This window comes from Pongo pygmaeus, chromosome 8 (assembly GCF_028885625.2).
Source record: "Pongo pygmaeus isolate AG05252 chromosome 8, NHGRI_mPonPyg2-v2.0_pri, whole genome shotgun sequence".
NCBI lineage: Eukaryota > Metazoa > Chordata > Mammalia > Primates > Hominidae > Pongo > Pongo pygmaeus.
In genome coordinates, this window is record NC_072381.2 from 69,117,242 (window position 1) to 69,138,737 (window position 21,496).

Genomic DNA, 21,496 nt, shown 5'->3' on the forward strand with positions numbered 1-21,496 from the left:
CCTCTGCTGGGCACGATGGCTTTGGCTTGCCAGCTGGCCTTCGAAGTTTAAGCAGCAGACATACACCCTTAAGTAGCCTGGTGGGGAACTGGTCACATTACAGTTCTATCATTTCCTATAGTTTTATGAAAATAAATCGTGGGTAGGTGACCAAGTCTCTCCTTACACAGTGACTTATGTGAGGTCTTATTTGGGATCAGGAGCCTGGCATCTTGTGATACCATCACAAGATATACCCCCCATGTATACATCACAAGTATACATCACTGTGATACTCTCAGTTTAGTGCTTATCTGTTATCTTTTGGCAACAATTGCTACATATCTTACTGTTAATTTTATTGAACTCTTATTCATTGAAATACATGTGATATTTATTGGCAAGAACACTGTCACATTGGTGTAGCACATCTAAAACCAACCCTTTATCTGTCCTCTAGAAAACCATTTTTACTGTTTTCTTATCTTGTTTAATGGCATTGCCATCCACCCAGTTATCCAAGCTAGTCAGTAATTCAAAATCATAATCAGTTCCTCACTTCACCATGTTCAGTCAGATGCTAAATCCTGAATGCTTCTAAAATATGACCCCCTCTCTACATCTATTTGGCTTCATTGTAGGCCCTCTTTATCTCTACATCTGGAAAACAACAACAGCCTCCTAACTTACCTCTGTTTCCTGTCTTTCTAGTTCCTCACACTGTTGCCAGTTATGTTTGTGTCACTCTCTTGCTTAATATCCTTCAATAGTTCCCATTGCTTCAAGATGAAATTTAAATCAAAGTCTAATATAGACAAAAATAGTTACTTTAATTGGAGTTCTCTAATTGAAGAAACTTGAGATCTGAGGGTGGGGAGAAGAGTTGGTTGGGCTGTTCTTCTACCTATCGTTTGCCATGGCAGCTCTTGAGACACTCTGTAATGCACTTGTTTGACCTTCATTCTGTTAATGTGGGATATTAACTGTACATTGATTTTCATGTGTTGAACCATCCTTGCATCCCAGGAATAAATCTCGCTTGATCGTGGTGAATAATCTATTTAGTGTGTTGTTGAATTCAGATTGCTGATATTTTGTTAAGGATTTCTGCATTGATACTCATCAGGGATATTGATCTACAGTTTTCTTATATTGTCTTTGTCTGGCTTTGGTATTAGGGTAATGCTGACCTCAGAAGGAATTTGGGAATTCCCTCCCCTTTATTTTTTTGGAAGATTTTGAGGAGGATTGGTGTCAAATTCTTTAAATGTTTGGAAGAATTCCCCGGTGACGCCAGCTTTTCTTTGTTAGGAGCTTTTGGATTATTGATTCAATCTCCTTACTAGTTATAGATCTGTTCAGATTTTTGTATTTCTCATGATCCAGTCTTGACAGGTTGTGTGTTTCTAGGAATTTGTTGATTTCTTCTAGGTTATCCAACTTACCGGTATACCATTGTTCGTAGAATTCTCTTATCCTTCTTATTTCTATGACATAAGTTGTACTGTCCCCTCTTTCATTTCTGATTTTAGTTATTTGAGTATTTGCTCTTATTCCTGGTTAATCAAGTTAATAGTTTGTCAATCTTTTCAAAAAAACCCAACTCAGTTGTTTTGTTTTTCTGTTATTTTTTCTGGTCTCTATTTTATTTCTCTCTGCTGTAATGTTTATTATTTCCTTCCTTATGCTAGGTTTGGGTTTAGTTTTTTTTTTGTTTTGTTTTGTTTTGTTTTTTGAGGTATAGGTTGTTGATTTGAGATCTTTCACAACTACAAACTTCCTTTTTAGCACTGCTTTCACTGAATTCCTTAAGTTTTGGTATGATGTGCATTCATTTTCATTTGTCCCAAGATATTTTCTAATTTCCCTGTGATTTATTCCAAGAGTGTGTTGTTGTTTAGTTTCCATGTATTTGTGAATAGTGCACATGTTTGAAAACTTCTGCTCCATCCAAATCTAGCGTCCTGGTATTCCCAGAATACTCTATACATACATACTCTATACATCATGCCTCTGTGCCTTTGCACATACTTTTCCATTTTTCTGGAAAGCTCACCTCTTGTCATTCCTCCAGGCAAGCATAGCACAGATACCCCCTCCTTTATACTCACATAGCCCTTACTGCACACCCCTGTTCTAGAGTTCATTATCTTGTTTTGAGATCATTTGGTTGTCTTGTTTTACCCTGAGGTCCTCAGGAGTAGGCTTCTTCTTCAGGATTGCAACCTCTGCTCCCCAGTACTTAGAGCAATCAGTCAATGAATGTTTATTCAGTTGAATGATTATGTGCATTTTATTTGCAGTAACAAATTTATCTGGTTACATGGTTGCTTTTCTCTTGTTTTTAGGAGGTGTTCCTGCTCATATGTTTGGCGTGACAAAGTTTGGGGATAATATTGAGGATGAATGGTTTATTGTTTATGTAATAAAGCAGATCACAAAGGAATTTCCAGAGTTAGTAGCAAGGTATTGTAGTTATCTTAATTATTCTAAAGGAATTCTATTACTGAAACAAAGTGACTACATTTTTATCTATTTAGTAATTTAATTTTCTCCTGTAGTCTGCTGGAAATTGTACAGATTTTAATAGTATCTGTGCTCTTTTTTTTTTGAGACAGAGTCTTGCTCTGTCACCCAGGCTGGAGTGCACTGGTGTGATCTTGGCTCACTGCAATCTCCACCTTCCGGGTTCAAGCAATTCTCCTGCCTCAGCCTCCCAAGTAGCTGGGATTACAGGCGTGCACCACCACGCCTGGCTAATTTCGTATTTTTAGTAGAGACAAGGGTTCACCATGTTGGCCAGGCTGGTCTTGAACTCCTCTCAGGTGATCCACCCACCTTGGCCTCCCAAAGTGCTGGGATTACAGGCGTAAGCCACCGCGCCTGGCCATATCTGTGTTTTCTTTCTCTTCTCTTGTGACTTCCTTTTCTTGAGAAAGAATTAAAGTACTATCGAAGAGTTCAACTTCCAAAAGATTTCAAATAAAACCTACTTATTTTAGGTTTTCTTTTAAAAATTCTAATTATGAAAAAACAAATACATGTGTTAAACAAAATTCAAAAGATACAAAGGGTTCTACTGCTCTTGCTTCCCAAAAGTAATCACCATTAAATTCCTTGTGGATCTTTGAAAAATAAAATTCCATTCATACATATACATACGTATTTCACATATTTTTAAATATGTATTCCTCTACTAGACCATAGCTATATTTTTTGAGAAATCATACACAGAAACAATTTAAAGGGAAGTCAGTGAACAATTGTATAGGAACCAAAGTAGGTAACATTGCGTTAGAAATGGGACCCGAGTTTTCTGTAATTACCACGTATTGCCAGCAGAGGTCGTTTCGCCCACTTATATTTTGTCCTAGTTTTCCTACTCAGCACCCAAATTCTGATCTTTTTTTACCCACTCAACCTCTTTCCCAACAGAACAAAATAGAAGGGGAAAAAAAACCTTTGAAAGCTTACTATTTAAATTTTAAACATACATTAAAGTAGAGAGAATGAACCCACATGTTCCCATTATCCAGCTTCAACAATTACTAACTCATGGTCATTATTATTTCATCTGTAGCTGTCATTTGATCCTTAAATATTTCAGGATGTAAATCTAAGCGATAACTCATTTTATTTTTATCTTTAAATAAATTTATTTAAATTTTTTAAATGTTTTAAATTTATTTATTATTTATTTAGTTTTTTAAAGACGGAGTCTTGCTATTTTGCCCAGGCGGGACTTGAACTCCTGGGCTCAAGCCATCCTCCTGCCTCAGTCTCCCAAGTAGCTGGTACTACAGGCACATGCCACTGTGCTCTATTTTATATTATTTTATTTTTTTGAGACAGCCTCTCACTCTCTTGCCCAGACTGGACTGCAGTGGAACAATCTCGGCTCACTGCAACCTCTGCCTCCCAGGCTCAAGCAATTCTCGTACCTCATCCTCCTGAGTAGCTGGGGCTATGGGCGTGCACCACCACACCTGGCTAATTTTTGTATTTTTTGTAGAGACAAGGTTTCACCATGTTGGCCAGGCTGGCCTCAAACTCCTGACCTCAAGTGATCCACCTGCCTCAGCCTCCCAAAGTGCTGGGATTACAGGTGTGAGCCACTGCGCCCAGCCTATTTTTAAAATTGATAAATAAAAATTGTATATATTTATTATGTATAACATGTTGTCTTGAAATACATATATATTGTAGGATGGCTGAATTGAACTCATAACGTACATTACTTCACATACTTATTTTTTTGTGTGTGGTGAGAACATTTAAAATCTACTGCCTTAGCAAGTTTCAAGAACATGGTACATTGTAGGCCTGGGGCGGTGGCTCACATCTGTAATCCCAATGCTTTGGAAGGTCGAAGTGGAAGCATCACATGAGGTCAGAAGTTCGAGACGAGCCTGGCCAACATGGTGAAACCCCATCTCTAATAAAAATACAAAAATTATCCAGGTGTGGTGGCCCATGCCTGTGGTCTCAGCTACTCGGGACGCTGAGGCAGGAGAATCACTTGAGCCCAGGAGGTAGAGGTTGCAGTGAGTGTGATTGCACCACTACATTCCAGCCTGGGCGACAGAGTGAGACTGTTTCAAAAATAAAATAAAATAAAATAATAAAAATAGAAGTATAGAGCTAGAACGGTATATAACAGTATATAAAATATGCTATGTCTTGTGTAAAAAAGGGAGAAAATACAAATATATATTTCTATAGCTAGATTATGTGTAAGCAAACTCTAGAAGGATATACAAGAAACAGCAGTGATGCATGTAGGGTTGAGCAGATAGGGACAAAAGTAGGACGGAGACTTTTTCATTTTGTAACTTTTTTTTTTTTTTGAGACGGAGTTTCGCTCTTGTTGCCCAGGCTAGAGTGCAATGGCGCGATCTCAGCTCACCACAACCTCTGCCTCCCAGGTTCAAGCAATTCTCCTACCTCAGCCTCCCGAGTAGCTGAGATTACAGGCATGCGCCACCACGTCTGGCTGATTTTTTTTGTATTTTTAGTAGAGACGGGGTTTCTCCATGTTGGTCAGGCTGGTCTTGAGCTCCTGACCTCAGGTGATCCACCCACCTCGGCCTTCCAAAGTGCTGGGATTACAGGCGTGAGCCACCGCACCTGGCCATGTAACTTTTAATATATTTTTTTAAAAAATGTAACCATGTGAATGTATAACCTATTTAAAAAAATTAAATTTAAAAAAGTGATACAGGCCAGGCATGGTGGCTCACACCTGTAATCCTAGCACTTTGGGAGGCTGAGGCGAGCGGATCACTTGAGGTCAGGAGTTCCAGACCAGCCTGGGCAACATGGCGAAACCCTATCTCTACTAAAAATACAAAAATTAGCTGAGCCTGGTGGCGGGCACTTGTAATCCCATCTACTCGGGAGGCTGAGGCAGGATAATTGCCTGAAAATGGGAGGTTGAGGTTGCAGTGAGCTGAGATCATACCACTGCACTCTAGCCTGAGTGACAGAGCGAGACTCCGTCTCCAAAAAACAAAACAAAAAAAAAAGTGATGCAAATGAGGCAGAAAGAATTATCTTTTCAGGCCCAAATAACACTCCTACATGAAGGCTTTTCTAATCTCAGCTATATGTTTTTTTTTTCTTTTGGAACCCTATAGTACTTTGTATATTTTCATATTTTTGTCTAATATTTCTTTATGTAAATTGCTTATCTTCTTTCCTTATCATATCTACCTTCAACTCCTGCTTACAATCTTATAGTCTCCTTCAGTGCTTAATGTTATCTTAAATATTTTGCTTTCTTATAGCCATCTGCACATAGTACATACTCAAATATTTACTAAGATGAAGAGGAAAATGTATTAGAATAAAACTGTTTTGGTTACTAGCAGATATATGCTTTTTGAATGCAAAATTGGAAATTTTCTTGCATTAGGATTGAAGACAATGATGGTGAATTCTTGTTAATAGAAGCTGCTGACTTTCTCCCCAAATGGCTGGATCCTGATAATAGCACCAATAGGGTAAGTATACCCAAGTTTAGAAAATTTATAGAGATGAAATCATGCTGCATTACATTCATATGTACCTACAGTTTGCCAGTGCCCACTATGAAAATTAAAATGTACCATTTGCAGGTATTTTTCCACCATGGGGAGTTATGTATTATTCCTGCACCAAGAAAACCTGGAGCAGAATCTTGGTTACCCACCACACCCCCAACAATTCCACAAGCATTGAATATAATCACAGCACATTCAGAAAAAATACTTGCTTCAGAATCTATACGAGCTGCTGTGAATAGGCGCATCAGAGGGTAAGAAAAATATCGCTTTCATTTCTAATTAAGGAACCTTTTGGTTTTGTGTAGTTCAGTCTTTCTTTGATTTTTGTTTGTTTTCCTTAGAGCTCTGTTGGAGTTAATCAGTCTTTCTTTGACTATAAAATACCTTTCACCTAGATTAATGCTAATTTTCATTTTGTCTTCATTCCTCTTTATGAAATAGACTAATAAATTAAACTTACAGATTTTAAAATCGGGAAACAGATACATCTTTAAATTCCCATTTAAAAGTGTTACAATCTTGTCCCAGTATTTTTGCATTTATTTACCTTAGATAGCGTGGCTAAGTATTAGCTATATCCATGGGCAAAAAATTTGAGACCTTTAAAAATAGAAACTTCATGGGCCTGGAGCGATGGCTCACACCTGTAATCCCAGCACTTTGGGAGGCTGAGCAGGGGGCGGATCATGAGGTCAGGAGTTCAAGACCAGCCTGGCCAACATAGTGAAATTCCGTCTCTACTAAAAATACAAAAAAAAAAAAGTGGGGCATGGTGGCAGGTGCCTGTAATCTCAGCTACTTTGGAGGCTGAGGCAAGGAGAATCGCTTGAACCTGGGAGGTGGAGGTTGCAGTGAGCTGAGATCACGCCACTGCACTCCAGCCCGGGCGACAGTGGGAGACTCTGTCTCAAAAAAAAAAAAAAGTAGAAACCTAATGGAGCACAAACAAGGTGCTCAGGTTTTTTCTGTTGTTCTGGGTCTGTATATGGGATTCTTTGACCTATGTCAGAATTCAGTTTCTGAATAAAACTTTAGCTTTTATTCAGAAAAGAAGGTCTTAGCCTAATTACATATTAGTTCATCCATTCAAATTTGGGCACCTATTAAATATTAAGCACCATTCAGGTATTAACAATATTAAAAAATCTTCTTGGCTGGGCGCGGTGGCTCACGCCTGTAATCCTAGCACTTTGGGAGGCCAGGGCAGGTGGATCACAAAGTCAAGAGATCGAGACCATCCTGACCAACATGGTGAAACCCCATCTCTACTAAAAATACAAAAAATTAGCCGGGCGTGGTGGCAGGCCCCTGTAGTCCCAGCTACTCGGGAGGCTGAGGGCAGGAAAATCACTTGAACCTGGGAGGTGGAGGTTGCAGGGAGGTGGAGGTTACAGTGAGCCGAGGTTGCACCACTGCACTCCAGCCTGGCAACAGAGCGAGACTCCGTTTCAAAAATAATAATCAATAAAAAATAAAAATCTCTTTTAGCTTCAGCATACTTTGTACCATTCTTTTAGAAGAATAAACTCTGATTTTATCTTTATTCCAAAGTATAATAGGTTTTTTTGTTTTGTTTTGATTTTGAGATGGAGTTTTGCTCTTGAGATGGAGTTTTGCTCTTGTCGCCCAGGCTGGAGTGCAGTGGCGTGATCTTGGCTCACTGCAACCTCTGCCTCCCGGGTTCAAGCGATTCTCCTACGTCAGCCTCCCGAGTAGCTGGGACTACAGGCGTATGCCACCACACCCAGCTAATTTTTTGTATTTTTAGTAGAGATGGGGTTTCACTGTGTTAGCCAGGATGGTCTCAATCTCCTGACCTCGTGACACACCCGCCTTGGCCTCCCAGAGTTGTTTTGTTTTTATTGAGCTACAATAATCCCTTTTCTTTATTTTCCGTTTCTTCCTACTTTTTTCTTTCCCTCTCTCTTATATTCTTAAGTGTATATACAGTATCTTTTTTCATTTCTCTTGTCACTCTCTACGTCCTGCTCTTGATGAACAAAGAGAAGATGTCAAAAAGAATGTGAATGGTATAAGAATTCTAGGTATTTATATACTGTAAAATGAAAGTAATTATGTTACCTGTCCCAGGTACCCAGAAAAAATTCAGGCCTCCCTTCATCGAGCACACTGCTTCCTTCCAGCTGGCATTGTGGCAGTGCTAAAGCGGCGCCCCAGATTGGTGGCTGCAGCAGTCCAGGCATTTTACCTACGAGACCCTATTGACCTGCGAGCTTGTCGTGTTTTCAAGACATTCTTGCCTGAAACACGAATAATGACATCGGTGAGATTTCTATCTTGGTCATTTAGTTTCTCTTACTGGAAACAGAGATGAAACATTATTATTTTTTTCTTTTTACATTTCTCAGTGAATGAAACATTATTTTAATTGTTCTCTAGAAAAAAAAGGAAATATTCTGTTTCTTCATAGCATGTTAATATAGATTGAATATTCCTTATCTGAAATACTTGGGACCAGAAGTATTTCAGATTTCAGATTTATTTGGATTTTGGAATATTTGCATTATACTTACTAGTTGAGCATCCCAAATCTGAAAATTCTGAAATCTCAAAACTTTGAGCATACCGTTGGGACTCAAAAAGTTTTGGATTTTGGAACATTTTAGATTTTAGATATTTACATTTGGGATGCTCAAACTATACACATTTTTTCTTTTCTTGCACCCAGTGAGGGAAATTTTCAAGAGACCTGCCTCCCCATTTTATACTCAATGTTTTATAGCTATTTTTGACCATATTTTTCTATTTTTTATAATTATTTCCTTTTTTTTTTTTTTTTTTTGAGACAGAGTCTCGCTGTCTCACCCAGGCTGGAGTGTAGTGGAGCCATCTCAGCTCACTGCAACCTCTGCTTCCTGAGCTCAAGTGATTCTCCTGCCTCCCGAGTAGCTGGGATTACAGTCACCTCCCAACACGCCCAGCTGATTTTTGTATTTTTAGTAGACGGTGTCTCGCCATGTTGGCCAGGCTGGTCTCAAACTCCTGACCTCAAGTGATTTACCCACCTCAGCCTCCCAAAGTGCTGGGATTACAGGTGTGAGCCACCGCACCCGGCCTAATTATTTCCTTCTTAACAATAAAACATTTCATCTCTTCCAGAGAATTAAGAATTATTCTTGGCTGGGCATGGTGGCTCATACCTGTAATCCCAGCACTTTGGGTGACCAAGGCAGGTGGATCACTTGAGCCCAGGTGTTTGAGACCAGACTGGGCAACATGGTGAACCCCATCTCTACAAAAAATAAAAAAATTAGCTAGGTGTGGTGGTGGGCACCTGTAATCCCTGCTACTTGGGAGGCTGAGGTGGGAGGATTGCTTGACCCCAGGAGGTTTGGGAGGCCAAGGTGGGCAGATCACCTGAGGTCAGGAGTTTGAGACCAGCCTGGCCAACATGGTGAAACCCTATCCCTGAGGCTTCAGTAAGCCATGATTGCTCACTGCACTCCAGCCTCTGCAACAGAGCAAGACCCTGTTTCAGAAAAAGAAAAAAAAAAATGAATTATCTTTATCTTCCACCCATTTAATTGCTGTATAATGTAATTAATGATAAGAATTTTACTAGTGATTAGTAAAAAGTAGGCAGTAGGGTAAAATTTTTTTTTATTTATTTTTTATTTTTTTTTTGTGACAGTGTCTTGCTCTGTTGCCCAGGCTGGAGTGCAGTGGAGCAATGTCAGCTCACTGCAACTTCCTCCACCTCCCGGGTTCAAGCAATTCTCCTGCTTCAGCCTCCCTAGTAGCTGGGATTACAGGCATGTGCCACCATGCCTGGCTAATTTTTGTATTTTTAGTAGAGACGGGGTTTCACCATGTTGGCCAGGCTGGTCTCAAGCTCCTGACCTCAGGTGATCTGCCCACCTCGGCCTCCCAAAGTGTTGGGATTACAGGCATGAGCCACCATGCCTGGCCAGCGGTAGGGTAAATTTTATGGTATGTGAGTTGTATCTCAATAAAGCTGTTACTAAAAACAAGTAGGCAGTGAATAGGTTGAATCTTCTTTGCATTTCATATGAATATGAAGCTTATAAATGGACTTCTCATTATATTTAACTGTGAAGTGTTATTCACAGTCTTAATTTCAGGAAAAGACTCATGTATTTTGTGTCTTGATGCCCAGGTCACATTCACTAAATGTCTATATGCACAGTTGGTGCAACAAAGGTTTGTGCCAGACCGGCGGAGTGGATACAGGCTGCCTCCTCCATCTGATCCCCAGTACCGAGCCCATGAATTGGGCATGAAATTGGTAACGTTGAGCCAGAAAATGCTGTTTTCTTTATGTAAATGGGCTCTTAATAGAATAGTGGCGCAATATACAAAGTCCAGAAATACACCCTGTTTATGTAAGAATGCAGTAAAATGTGGCATTTTAAATTAGAATGAAAAAAATGGATTACTTAGTAAGTGATGATGGGACAAGTGTGAAGTCATCTAAAAATTGAAGTTGATTCCCTAATACCTACACCAAAATAAATTCCAATTAGATCAAATATTTGAACATAAAAATTGAAACTATACAATTTGAAAAAAAACCAAGAACCTTTTATAATTTGAATAGGAAAGGCCTTTCTATGCATGACTTGAAACCAGAAGCTATAAAGGGAAGACTGATAAATTTGATTATGCAAAAATTAAGCATTTCTGCACGGGAAAGAAAAACTCCATAAATAAAGTCAAAAGCAAATCTGGAAAAAGTGTTCTATTTGCAATCTAAATGAAAAAGAGCTGACTTCTCTAATATATAAAGTGTTCCTTTAAGTCAATATGAAAAAGATAATACTAGCCAATTAATTTTAAAATGTTCAGGAACTATGAATATAGTCCACAGAAAAGGAAATACAGGTGACCTTTAAGTTAAATATATGAAAAATATTGAATCTTACTCATAATAAAAGAAATGCACTTTAAAGCTACAAAATAGTGTTTTTCTTTTTTTTTTTTGTTTGCTTTCAAAAATGTTACAATCTAGACATTGATAGGAATGTCTAGATTTTCTTTTTTTATTATTATTATACTTTTAAGTTCTAGGGTACATGTGCACAACGTGCAGATTTGTTACATACGTATACACGCGCCATGTTGGTGTGCGGCACCCATTAACTCGTCATTTATATTAGGTATATCTCCTAATGCTATCCCTCCCCCCTCCCCCCACCCCACAACAGGCCCTGGTGTGTGATGTTCCCCTTCCTGTGTCCATGTGTTCTCATTGTTCAATTCCCACCTATGAGTGAGAATATGCGGTGTTTGATTTTTTGTCCTTGCGATAGTTTGCTGAGAATGATGGTTTCCAGCTTCATCCATGTCCCTACAAAGGACATGAACTCATCATTTTTTATGGCTGCATAGTATTCCATGGTGTATATGTGCCACATTTTCTTAATCCAGTCTATCATTGTTGGACATTTGGGTTGGTTCCAAGTCTTTGCTATTGTGAATAGTGCCAAAATGAACATACATGTGCATGTGTCTTTATAGCAGCATGATTTATAATCCTTTGGGTATATACCCAGTAATGAGATGGCTGGGTCAAATGGTATTTCTAGTTCTAGATCCCTGAGGAATCGCCACACTGTCTTCCACAATGGTTGAACTAGTTTACACTCCCACCAACAGTGTAAAAGTGTTCCTATTTCTCCACATCCTCTCCAGCACCTGTTGTTTCCTGACTTTTTAATGATTGCCATTCTAACTGGTGTGAGATGGTATCTCATTGTGGTTTTGCTTCGCATTTCTCTTATGACCAGTGATGATGAGCATTTTTTCATGTGTCTTTTGGCTGCATAAATGTCTTCTTTTGAGAAGTGTCTGTTCATATCCTTTGCCCACTTTTTGATGGGGTTGTTTTTTTCTTGTAAATTTAAGTTCTGTGTAGATCAGCCATTTGTCAGGTGGGTAGATTGCAAAAATTTTCTCCCATTCTGTAGGTTGCCTGTTCACTCTGATGGCAGTTTCTTTTGCTGTGCAGAAGCTCTTTAGTTTAATTAGATCCCATTTGTCCATTTTGGCTTTTGTTGCCATTGCTTTTGGTGTTTTAGACATGAAGTCCTTGCCCATGCCTATGTCCTGAATGGTAATGCCTAGGTTTTCTTCTAGGGTTTTTATGGTTTTAGGTCTAATGTTTAAGTCTTTAATCCGTCTTGAATTAATTTTTGTATAAGGTGTAAGGAAGGTATCAGTTTCAGCTTTCTACATATGGCTAGCCAGTTTTCCCAGCACCATGTATTAAATAGGGAATCCTTTCCCCATTTCTTGTTTTTGTCAGGTTTGTCAAAGATCAGATAGTTGTAGATATGTGGCGTTATTTCTGAGGGCTCTGTTCTGTTCCATTGGTCTATATCTCTGTTTTGGTACCAGTACCATGCTGTTTTGGTTACTGTAGCCTTGTAGTATAGTTTGAGGTCAGGTAGCGTGATGCCTCCAGCTTTGTTCTTTTGGCTTAGGATTGACTTGGCAATGCAGGCTCTTTTTGGTTCTATATGAACTTTAAAGTAGTTTTTTCCAGTTCTGTGAAGAAAGTCATTGGTAGCTTGATGGGGATGTCATTGAATCTATAAATTACCTTGGGAAGTATGGCCATTTTCACGATATTGATTCTTCCTCAAAATAGTGTTTTTCATCACTTATTAGCAAGTATCAAACGGCTTGATAATACATACTAGGTTGTTGAGAATATATAGAGAAAAACACTCTCAGACATTGTTGATAGGAAAATAAATTGATTGTATCCCTTAGGAGAACATTTTGGCAAAACAGATGTTCCTTGACTTACAATGGGGTAACTTCCTGATAAACCTGTCAAAAATTGAAAATATCATAAGTCAAAAATATATTTAATACAGCTACATTGTTGATAGGAATATAAATTGATTGTATCCCTTGGGAGAACATTTTGGCAAAACAGATGTTCCTTGACTTACAGTGGGGTTACTTCCTGATAAACCCATCAAAAATTGAAAATATCATAAGTCAAAAATATATTTAATACAGCTAACCCAACAAACATCATAGCTTAGCCTAGCCTACCTTAAATGGGCTCAGAATACTTACATTAGCATACAGTTGGGCAAAATCATCTAACACAAAGCCTATTTTATAATAAACTGTTGAATATGTCATGTAATTTATTGAATACAGTATACTATAGAGTACAGTATTGGTTGATTGCCTTTGTGATCACATTGCCAACTGCAGCTTGCTGCCACTGTGTATCCAGCATCATGAGACAGTATGCATATTGCTAGCCTGCGAAAAGATAAAAATTATAAGTAAGGTTTCTACTGAATGCATATTGCTTTCACACCATCATAAAGTCAAAAAATTGTTAAACCATTATAAGTTGGGGACCACCTGTATCCATCAACATTTAAAATGCACAAACCTTTTTGATCAGCATTTTCACTTCTAGAAAATGATTCTCTACGTATTTTACATATATACAAGGACATATGGAGCATAGTCATGACAGCATTGTTCATAGTAGCAAGAGACTGGAAACTACTTAAATGTCCATTAGTAGGGGAATAGTTAGATAAATTATGCTCTAGCCATGAAGTAAGATGGATGAATTTGTGTGTGCTCATGTAAGTGATCTCCAAGGTATATGGTTAAGTGTAAAAAGCAAGGTGTAGAATAGTGTGTATGCATCCATTGAGCAACAAAAGGGGTGGAGTAGAAAGCTATGCATACAGAGAGGCACACACATATCTACTTCAGTGTGTAGGTTACTTCTGAAAGGATGTGCAAGAAGTTGGTAACGGTGTTCTCTAGCTTGATCAAGGAAGCTCCCCGTTTGAATTATTTAGCCATGTGCATCTATTATTTTTTTTAATCAAGGACTTTTAAAATGAAGTGATTTCCTCCCTTTACTATGTCTGAGATCATGTTCAATTTATGTATAATTTCTGTTGGACAAGAAACCTTTTGTAACCCTGTTCATAATCAAGCAAAAAATAAATGTAAATTTCTGGTTTTGTAATCAGCAGGAAAAGGAATCTCTTTGAAGATAACAGGAATCTTTGTGGTATATCATTTTCTTTCCTTTTATGTTTTTAGTAATCTATAATGATTGAGAAACTTGGGAATAAGTTTATATTTTTCATAAAATTCAAAAAGTATTACAATTGTCCAAATGCCCATGTATCCAGTCACCTAGTTCTAGAGTGTGGCTCAGTGGAAAGAAAGTAATGTGTTATAATAAGATATGAGAAAAAAAGGAACTTAGTAACAAAAATTCTACCTATCTCATCTAGGCTCATGGATTTGAGATCTTATGCTCCAAATGTAGCCCACATTTTTCTGACTGCAAGAAATCCCTCGTGACTGCCTCACCACTCTGGGCCAGTTTCCTTGAGAGTCTGAAAAAGAATGATTACTTTAAGGTAGGACTTGCAATATCTTTGTTTTTAAGTATTCAATCCAGGGAAAATCCTGGATTATAGGACTTAAAGTCCTATAGTCCATATTTAAATGTATGACATAATTATGGAAGCTAGACTTAAAGGAGACCTTTCTAGTTCAGTGGTACTCAGAGGTGCTAATGAAGGAGGTATCTATGAACTGTTTCCAGTATTAGAGAAAAACTAACACTGTTGGTATTAAATGATGAAAGTGATTATCTGTACCAGATAAAACAACTTGCAAAAACTTGATAATGCAAACATGAAAACACCAGATAGGAAAATTAGCAAAGATGTGGATTTTAAAAATTATTAAAAGATACCTAGTAAATTTCTCTTAAAATATTCAACTTCACAAGTAGTAAAGATATATATATATATGAACACAGTAATGAAGAATGTCTTTCATGTATGTACAAAAGGATATGAATGATATTCTGTGCTGTCGAGAGTATGGTAAAAATAACACTCCTATACCTTGCTGGTAACATTGCAAACTGGTAGAATCTTAACTGGAAAGTAATTTGGTAGTGTCTTCTAAGAGGTATAGAAAGGTTCAAACTTGGAACCTTCACTTTGAATAATCTTTTTAAAGGAAATATCCAAGAAGTAGAAAAGTCCCTAAGAATATGATGATGATAAAGATGGCATAGCAATACGAAAAGTACTAATGATATTATAGTATATATATGGTGTTTTTTTTTTTTTTTTTTTTTTTGAGATGGAGTTTTGCTGTTGTCGCCTAGGCTGGAGTGCAATGGCACAATCTTGGCTCACTACAACCTCTACCTCCTAGGTTCAAGCAATTCTCCTCAGCCTCAGCCTCCTGAGTAACTGGGATTACAGGCCCACACCACCACACCCAGCTGATTTTTGTATTTTTAGTAGAAATGGGGTTTCACCATGTTGGCCAGGCTGGTCTCGGACTTCTGACCTTAGGTGATCCATCCGCCTTAGCCTCCCAAAGTGCTGGGATTACAGGCGTGAGCCACCATGCCCAGCTATTACTGTTGTTATTGTTGTTGTATAGGGGCTTGCTCTGTCACGCAAGCCAGAGTGTTGTAGTAGGATCATAGCTCACTGCAGCCTCGAACTCCTAGGCTCAAGTGATCCTCCTGCCTCAGCCTGTCAAATAGCTGAGACTATAGGCATGTGCCACCATTGCCTGGCTAAAGATTGTTTTTTTTTCTTTTTAGTAGAGTCGAAGTCTTGCTGTGTTGCCCAGGCTGGTCTCAAACTCATGTCCTCAAGTGACCCTCCCACCTCCGCCTCCCAAAGTACTGGGATTATAGGCATGAGCCACAGTGTCCAGCCAGTATATTCTTAAAAAATGTAAAATACTAAGTATGACTGTCACTATAAATATGCATTTAGAAAACAAATGATAGTAATAGTGGGATTTTGACATTTTTTATTCTACTTGGCAAACTTTCTGTACTTTGTTTTGTGAATTACTAGTTAATCAGTTATATCTTTAATTTTTTTTTTTTTCATAGAGGCAGGGTCTCACCATGTTGCCCAGGCTGGTCCTGAACTCCTGAGCTCAAGCAATCTGCCCACCTCATCCTCCCAAAGTGTTGGGATTATAGGCGTGAGCCATCGCACCCAGCCAATTATATCTTAATAAGTAATTAAGTAAAAGAAAATGGTAGAAAACTCTCCAAACTGGAAATAGGCCCTTAATGGTGAAAAAGATTAGGAATCACTACATCTAGCTGAGTCCCGTCATTTGAAGAAACTGGAGCTCAAACAGGCCCATTAATGATAAAACAGGGCCTAGGACTTGGGGCACGTGATTCCTGAGTAGTAGATTATTTGCTGCCTCCATGAAAGTTGCTGGTGAGCACATTTTTTTCATGACAACTTGTGAGTAATGTTCTGATAGACCATTTTTTTTTTTTAAGGGACTGATAGAAGGTTCTGCTCAGTACCGGGAAAGGCTAGAAATGGCAGAGAATTACTTCCAGCTCTCAGTAGACCGGCCAGAAAGGTGAGTTATTGTTAAGACTCCTACTACAAAGATTGGTATTTAGGTAGTTCTTCTTATTTATTATTTATTATTTATTATTCTTATTTATTTATTTTTTTGAGACAGAGTCTCACTCTGTCACCCAGGCTGGCAACCTCCACCTCCTGGGCTCAAGCGATCACACCACTGCACTCCAGCCTGGATGACAGAGTGAGACTCTGCCTCAAAAAAGAAAAAAAAACAACGAAAGAAATTTTGCACCCTCCTCTATGTAATTTTACTCATCATGATATCACATTTTCCATGGCATTACGAAGTCTTTATAAACATAATTTTTAAAAGCTGCACAATATGGCCAGGCATGGTGGCTCACGCCTGTAATCCCAGCACTTTGGGAGGCCAAGGCAGGTGGATCACGAGGTCAAAAGATCGAGACCATCCTGGTCAACATGGTGAAACCCTGTATCTACTAAAAATACAAAAATTAGCTGGGCATGATGGCGCGCGCCTGTAGTCCCAGCTGCTAGGGAGGCTGAGGCAGGAGAATCGCTTGAACTCAGGAGGGGGAGGTTACTGTGAGCTGAGATTGCACCTGGGGACAGAGTGAGACTCTGTCTCAAAAAAAAAAAAAAAAAGCTGCACAATATTTCAGCAAACGGATGTACCCCCATAATTTACTCAACTATTTTTTACTGTTGGGGAAAAAATGACAAGTAGCTTAAATGTCCAACATTTTAATTTATGTTGCAGGAGAGGCTCCCATTCTGCACACCAGGATAATTTTTAAACAGTTTAAAACCAAACTTCCATCTCCCTCCAGACCTGTTGTTGAATTCCCAATGTTTGTGGTTTTTTTAAAATAGCTGAATTAATATCGTAGACTTTTATTTTAGATTTACCTTTCATTTTCACTTTTTTTCATTTATTGTTATTATTATTTATTTATTTTTTTTAGACAGAGACTCGCTTAGTCGCCCAGGCTGGAGTGCAGTGCTCCGCCTCCCGGGTTCAAGTGATTCTTCTGCCTCAGCCTCCCGAGTAGCCAGGACTATAGGCATGCACCACCATGTCTGGCTAATTTTTGTATTTTTAGTAGAGATGGGGTTTCACCATGTTGGCCAGACTGGTCTCAAACTCCTGACCTCAGGTCATCCACCCACCTTGGCCTCCCAAAGTGCTGAGATTACAGGCATAAGCCAATGCACCTAGCCATTAATTTTTTATTTTTAATTATTGTGGATACATACTAGTTGTACATATTTATGGGGTACATGTGATTACATGTATAATGTCCATGTGGCATACAATGTATAATGATCAAATCAGGGTAATTAAGCTTTCCATCACCTCAAGCATTTATCATTTCTTTGTGTTGGGAATATTTTTAGTTATTCCATTTTTTAAGGTATTTGAAAGTATATAATAAATTATTATTAACTGTAGTCACCCTGTTGTGCTACCAAACACTAGCTCTTTTTAATTTTTTAAAAAATATTTTTTGGGATTTGCTAGGAAGATGTTACTAAAAAGCATTCCAGATCCAGACCCCAAGAGAGGGTTCTTGGATCTCGTGCAAGAAAGAATTTGGGGCGAGTCCGTAGAGTAAAGTGAAAGTACGTTTATTAAGAAAGTAAAGGAATAAAGAATGGCTACTCCATGGGCAGAGCAGCAAACACTAGCTCTTATTCCTTCTATTTAACTAATTTTTGTAACCATTAACTATCCTATCTTTTCCCCCCGCTCTCTGCTACCCTTCCCAGCCTCTGGTAACCATCATTCTACTTTTATTATTATTATTATTTGAGATAGAGTCTCACTCTGTTGCCCAGGCTGGAGTGCAGTGGTACAGTCATAGCTCATTGCAATCTTGACCTCCTGGGTTTAAGAGATCCCTCTGCCTTGGCTTCTCAAAGTTCTGGGATTACAAGTGTGAGCCACTGCACCCAGCCAGCCATTATTCTGCTCTCTGTCTCTCAGTTTAGAATTGTTTTTAGCTCCTACATATAATATCATAGACTTTCCCCCAATTTATCAGAGATTGTAATAGTGAAAAATTATAAGCAACCAAAGTATCCATCAATAATGGATAAATGAATTGCAGTGTATTTATATGACAGCCTGCTATCTAGTAGTTAACCAGAGATTAACTATATTTGCATATATCTGATTTAGGATTTTTCAACCTCAGTGCTAGTGACATTTTGGATCTGATAATTTATTGTGAGGGACTGGCTTGCACTTCATAGGACATTTAACAGAATCCCTGGCCTCTATCCAGTAAATATCAATAGGACTTCTCCCTCATCCCCCAATCATGACAACCAAAAATGTCTCCAGACATTGCCAGATGTACCTGGGCGGCAAAATTGTCCCTGGTTGGGAACCACTGATCTAAATGAATAGATTTCAAAAACATGTCAGTGGGGAAAAAAAAAAAAGCAAGTTATAAATACGTACAGTAATGGGTACCAAAAAAAAAAAATAGAACGAATGAGTAAGACCTACTATTTGATAGCACAAGAGGGTGACTATAGTCAATAATAACTTAATTATACATTTAACATAGAGTGTAATTGGATTGTTTGTAACTCGAAGGATAAATGCTTGAGAGGATGGATACCCCATTCTTCATGATGTGCTTATTTCACATTACATGCCTGTATCAAAACATCTCATATACCCTATAAATATATACACCTACTATGTACCCACAAAAATTAAAAATGAAAATGAAAAAGAATAAAATACATACCGTGAGGATGTTACATATATAAAAATTTTAAATATACAAAATACTATACAGGCTGGGCGCAGTGGCTCACGCCTGTAATGCCAGCATTTTGGGAGGCCAAGGCGGGTGGATCACGAGGTCAGGAGTTCAAGACCAGCCTGGCCAATATGGTGAAACCCTGTCTCTACTAAAAATTCAAAAATTAGCTGGGCGTGTTGGCATGCACCTGTAGTCCCAGCTGCTCGGGAGGCTGAGGCAGGAGAATCGCATGAACCCTGGAGGTGGAGGTTGCAGTGAGCTGACATCGCGCCACTGCACTCCAGCCTAGGTGACACAGCAAGACTCCGTCTCAAAACAAAACAAAACTATACATTATTTATAGATAACATATATATTCATTTATTCAACAAATATTTATTGAATGCCTCCTATGTGCCAGGCCCTATTCCAGGTACTGGGGATATAATAAATGAACCCAAAGTGTCCTCGTCCTTATAGAGCTTACATGCAAATGTGGGAGAAAGACCACAAGCCATTATGTAATGTTAGGGGGTGGTAAGTGCTACGAAGAAAAAGCAGTGTGTACCCTGGGGTACAGGGGTAGAGACTGCTCTTCTAGATAGATTAGTCAAGGAAGGCCTTTCTAAGGAAGTTTTCTTTGAGAAGGGACCTGGATGAAGTGAAGGAGTGAGGCATTCAGGTATTTAGGGGAATAACATTCCAGCAAAAGGACAGACAGCAAATACAAGAAATAGGAACAGAAATATATATACACACAGAGAGAGAGAAAGAAAAGCGCCAAAGTGTACTTGAGAAAGCAGTCACCTCTGGGGAGCAAGACAATGGATTGCGATGGGTGACAGTGGTCATCAAAGGAAACATTAGCTTTCTCTACAATTTTTTTTTTTTTTTTTAGATGGAGTCTCTCTCTGTCACCAGGCTGGAGTGTAGTGGCGTGATCTCGGCTCACTACAGCCTCCGCCTCCCGGGTTCAAGTGATGCCCCTGCCTCAGCCTCCCGAGTAGCTGGGACTACACACGTGTGCCATCACACCCAGCTAATCTTTTTTGTATTGTAGCAAAGACAGGGTTTCACCATGTTGGCCAGGATGGTCTCGATCTCCTGACCTTGTGATCTGCCCTCCTCAGCCTCCCAAAGTGCTGGGATTACATCTCTACAATATTTTTAAGGTACATGATAAACCTATACACTTTTTTGTCAATTAAAAATAAACAAATAGGCCGGGCACAGTGGCTCACACCTGTAATCCCAGCACTTTGGGAGACCGAGGTGGGTGAATCACCTGAGGTCAGGAGTTTGAGACCAACCTGGCCAGCATGTTGAAACCCCATCTCTACTACAAATACAAAAAATTAGCCGGATGAGATGGTGGGCACCTGTAATCCCAGCTACTCAAATTAAAAATAAATAAATAGCCAGGCACAGTGGCTAATGCCTGTAATCCCAGCTACTTGCTGAGATAGGAAGATTGCTTGATCCCAAGAGTCAAGGCTGCAGTGAGCTGTGATCATGCCATGCACTCTAGCTCAGGCGACAGAGTGAGACCCTGTCTTAGAAAAAGAAAAAAAAGAAACTATGCACAGAGATACTTATGTGTTGAGTGAGTGACATAATGGTGACATGATTTGTTACATAAATTGATGGCACCCTGTCTGAACTATTAAGAATGGATCAAATCAAGTTGTATAAAGGACTTGCTTTAATTGGATAAACATTTGCATACCTTACAAAATCACGTAGGTGATGGGGAACTGTCTCTACTCTGTATTATTAATATGTAAATGTTACTAGGAGAGAAAATAACCCAAATAATCATAACAAAAGGCAAAATAAAAATCATTCTGGAATATCAAATGCTAAAGACAGTCATAGTGAGAAGGTAATAAACTTTCACTAAGGTTGAAGCAGAGATGTTAGAAAAAGAAAGATAATGGAAGGCTTCAGGGAAGAGGTATTTGAGTTAAGTCTTAAAGAATGAGGATTTTTTTTTCTTTTTATGGAGTCTCTTTTTTTTTTTTTTTTTTGAGACGGAGTCTCGCTCTGTGCCCAGGTTGGAGTGCAGTGGCGCGATCCTGGCTTACTGCAAGCTCCACCTCCTGGGTTCACACCATTCATCTGCCTCAGCCTCCCGAGTACCTGGGACAACAGGTACCCGCCACCACGCCCAGCTAATTTTTTTTTTTTTTTTTTTAGTAGAGACGGGGTTTCACTGTGTTAGCCAGGATGGTCTCGATCTCCTGACCTCGTGATCCACCCGCCTCGGCCTCCCAAAGTGCTGGGATTACAGGCGTGGGCCACCGCACCCAGCCGACAGAGTCTCGCTCTTGTCGCC

At 39.0% G+C, this 21,496-nt stretch overlaps 2 protein-coding genes across 7 annotated transcripts in view; one reads left to right on the forward strand and one right to left on the reverse strand.

Annotated features, from left to right (window-relative positions):
- Positions 1 to 21,496, forward strand: part of ECD (ecdysoneless cell cycle regulator) — a 39,777-nt gene that overhangs the window by 5,383 nt on the left and 12,898 nt on the right. For 3 of the 6 annotated variants that reach the window (XM_054503783.2, XM_054503781.2, XM_054503780.2), the window contains exons 3-9: positions 2,328 to 2,445; positions 5,894 to 5,981; positions 6,096 to 6,274; positions 8,115 to 8,307; positions 10,162 to 10,290; positions 14,297 to 14,425; positions 16,348 to 16,433. In XM_054503783.2, coding sequence (XP_054359758.1) covers positions 2,328 to 2,445; positions 5,894 to 5,981; positions 6,096 to 6,274; positions 8,115 to 8,307; positions 10,162 to 10,290; positions 14,297 to 14,425; positions 16,348 to 16,433 — 922 coding nt within the window. The remainder of the gene's footprint in view (positions 1 to 2,327; positions 2,446 to 5,893; positions 5,982 to 6,095; positions 6,275 to 8,114; positions 8,308 to 10,161; positions 10,291 to 14,296; positions 14,426 to 16,347; positions 16,434 to 21,496) is intronic. The other 3 variants (XM_054503787.2, XM_054503785.2, XM_054503789.2) reach the window with 1 other exon arrangement.
- Positions 11,094 to 21,496, reverse strand: part of NUDT13 (nudix hydrolase 13) — a 40,992-nt gene continuing 30,589 nt past the window's right edge. The window contains exon 9 of the mRNA XM_054503805.2: positions 11,094 to 13,289. Within this exon, the coding sequence (XP_054359780.1) occupies positions 13,263 to 13,289 (27 nt within the window). The 3' untranslated portion in view covers positions 11,094 to 13,262. The remainder of the gene's footprint in view (positions 13,290 to 21,496) is intronic.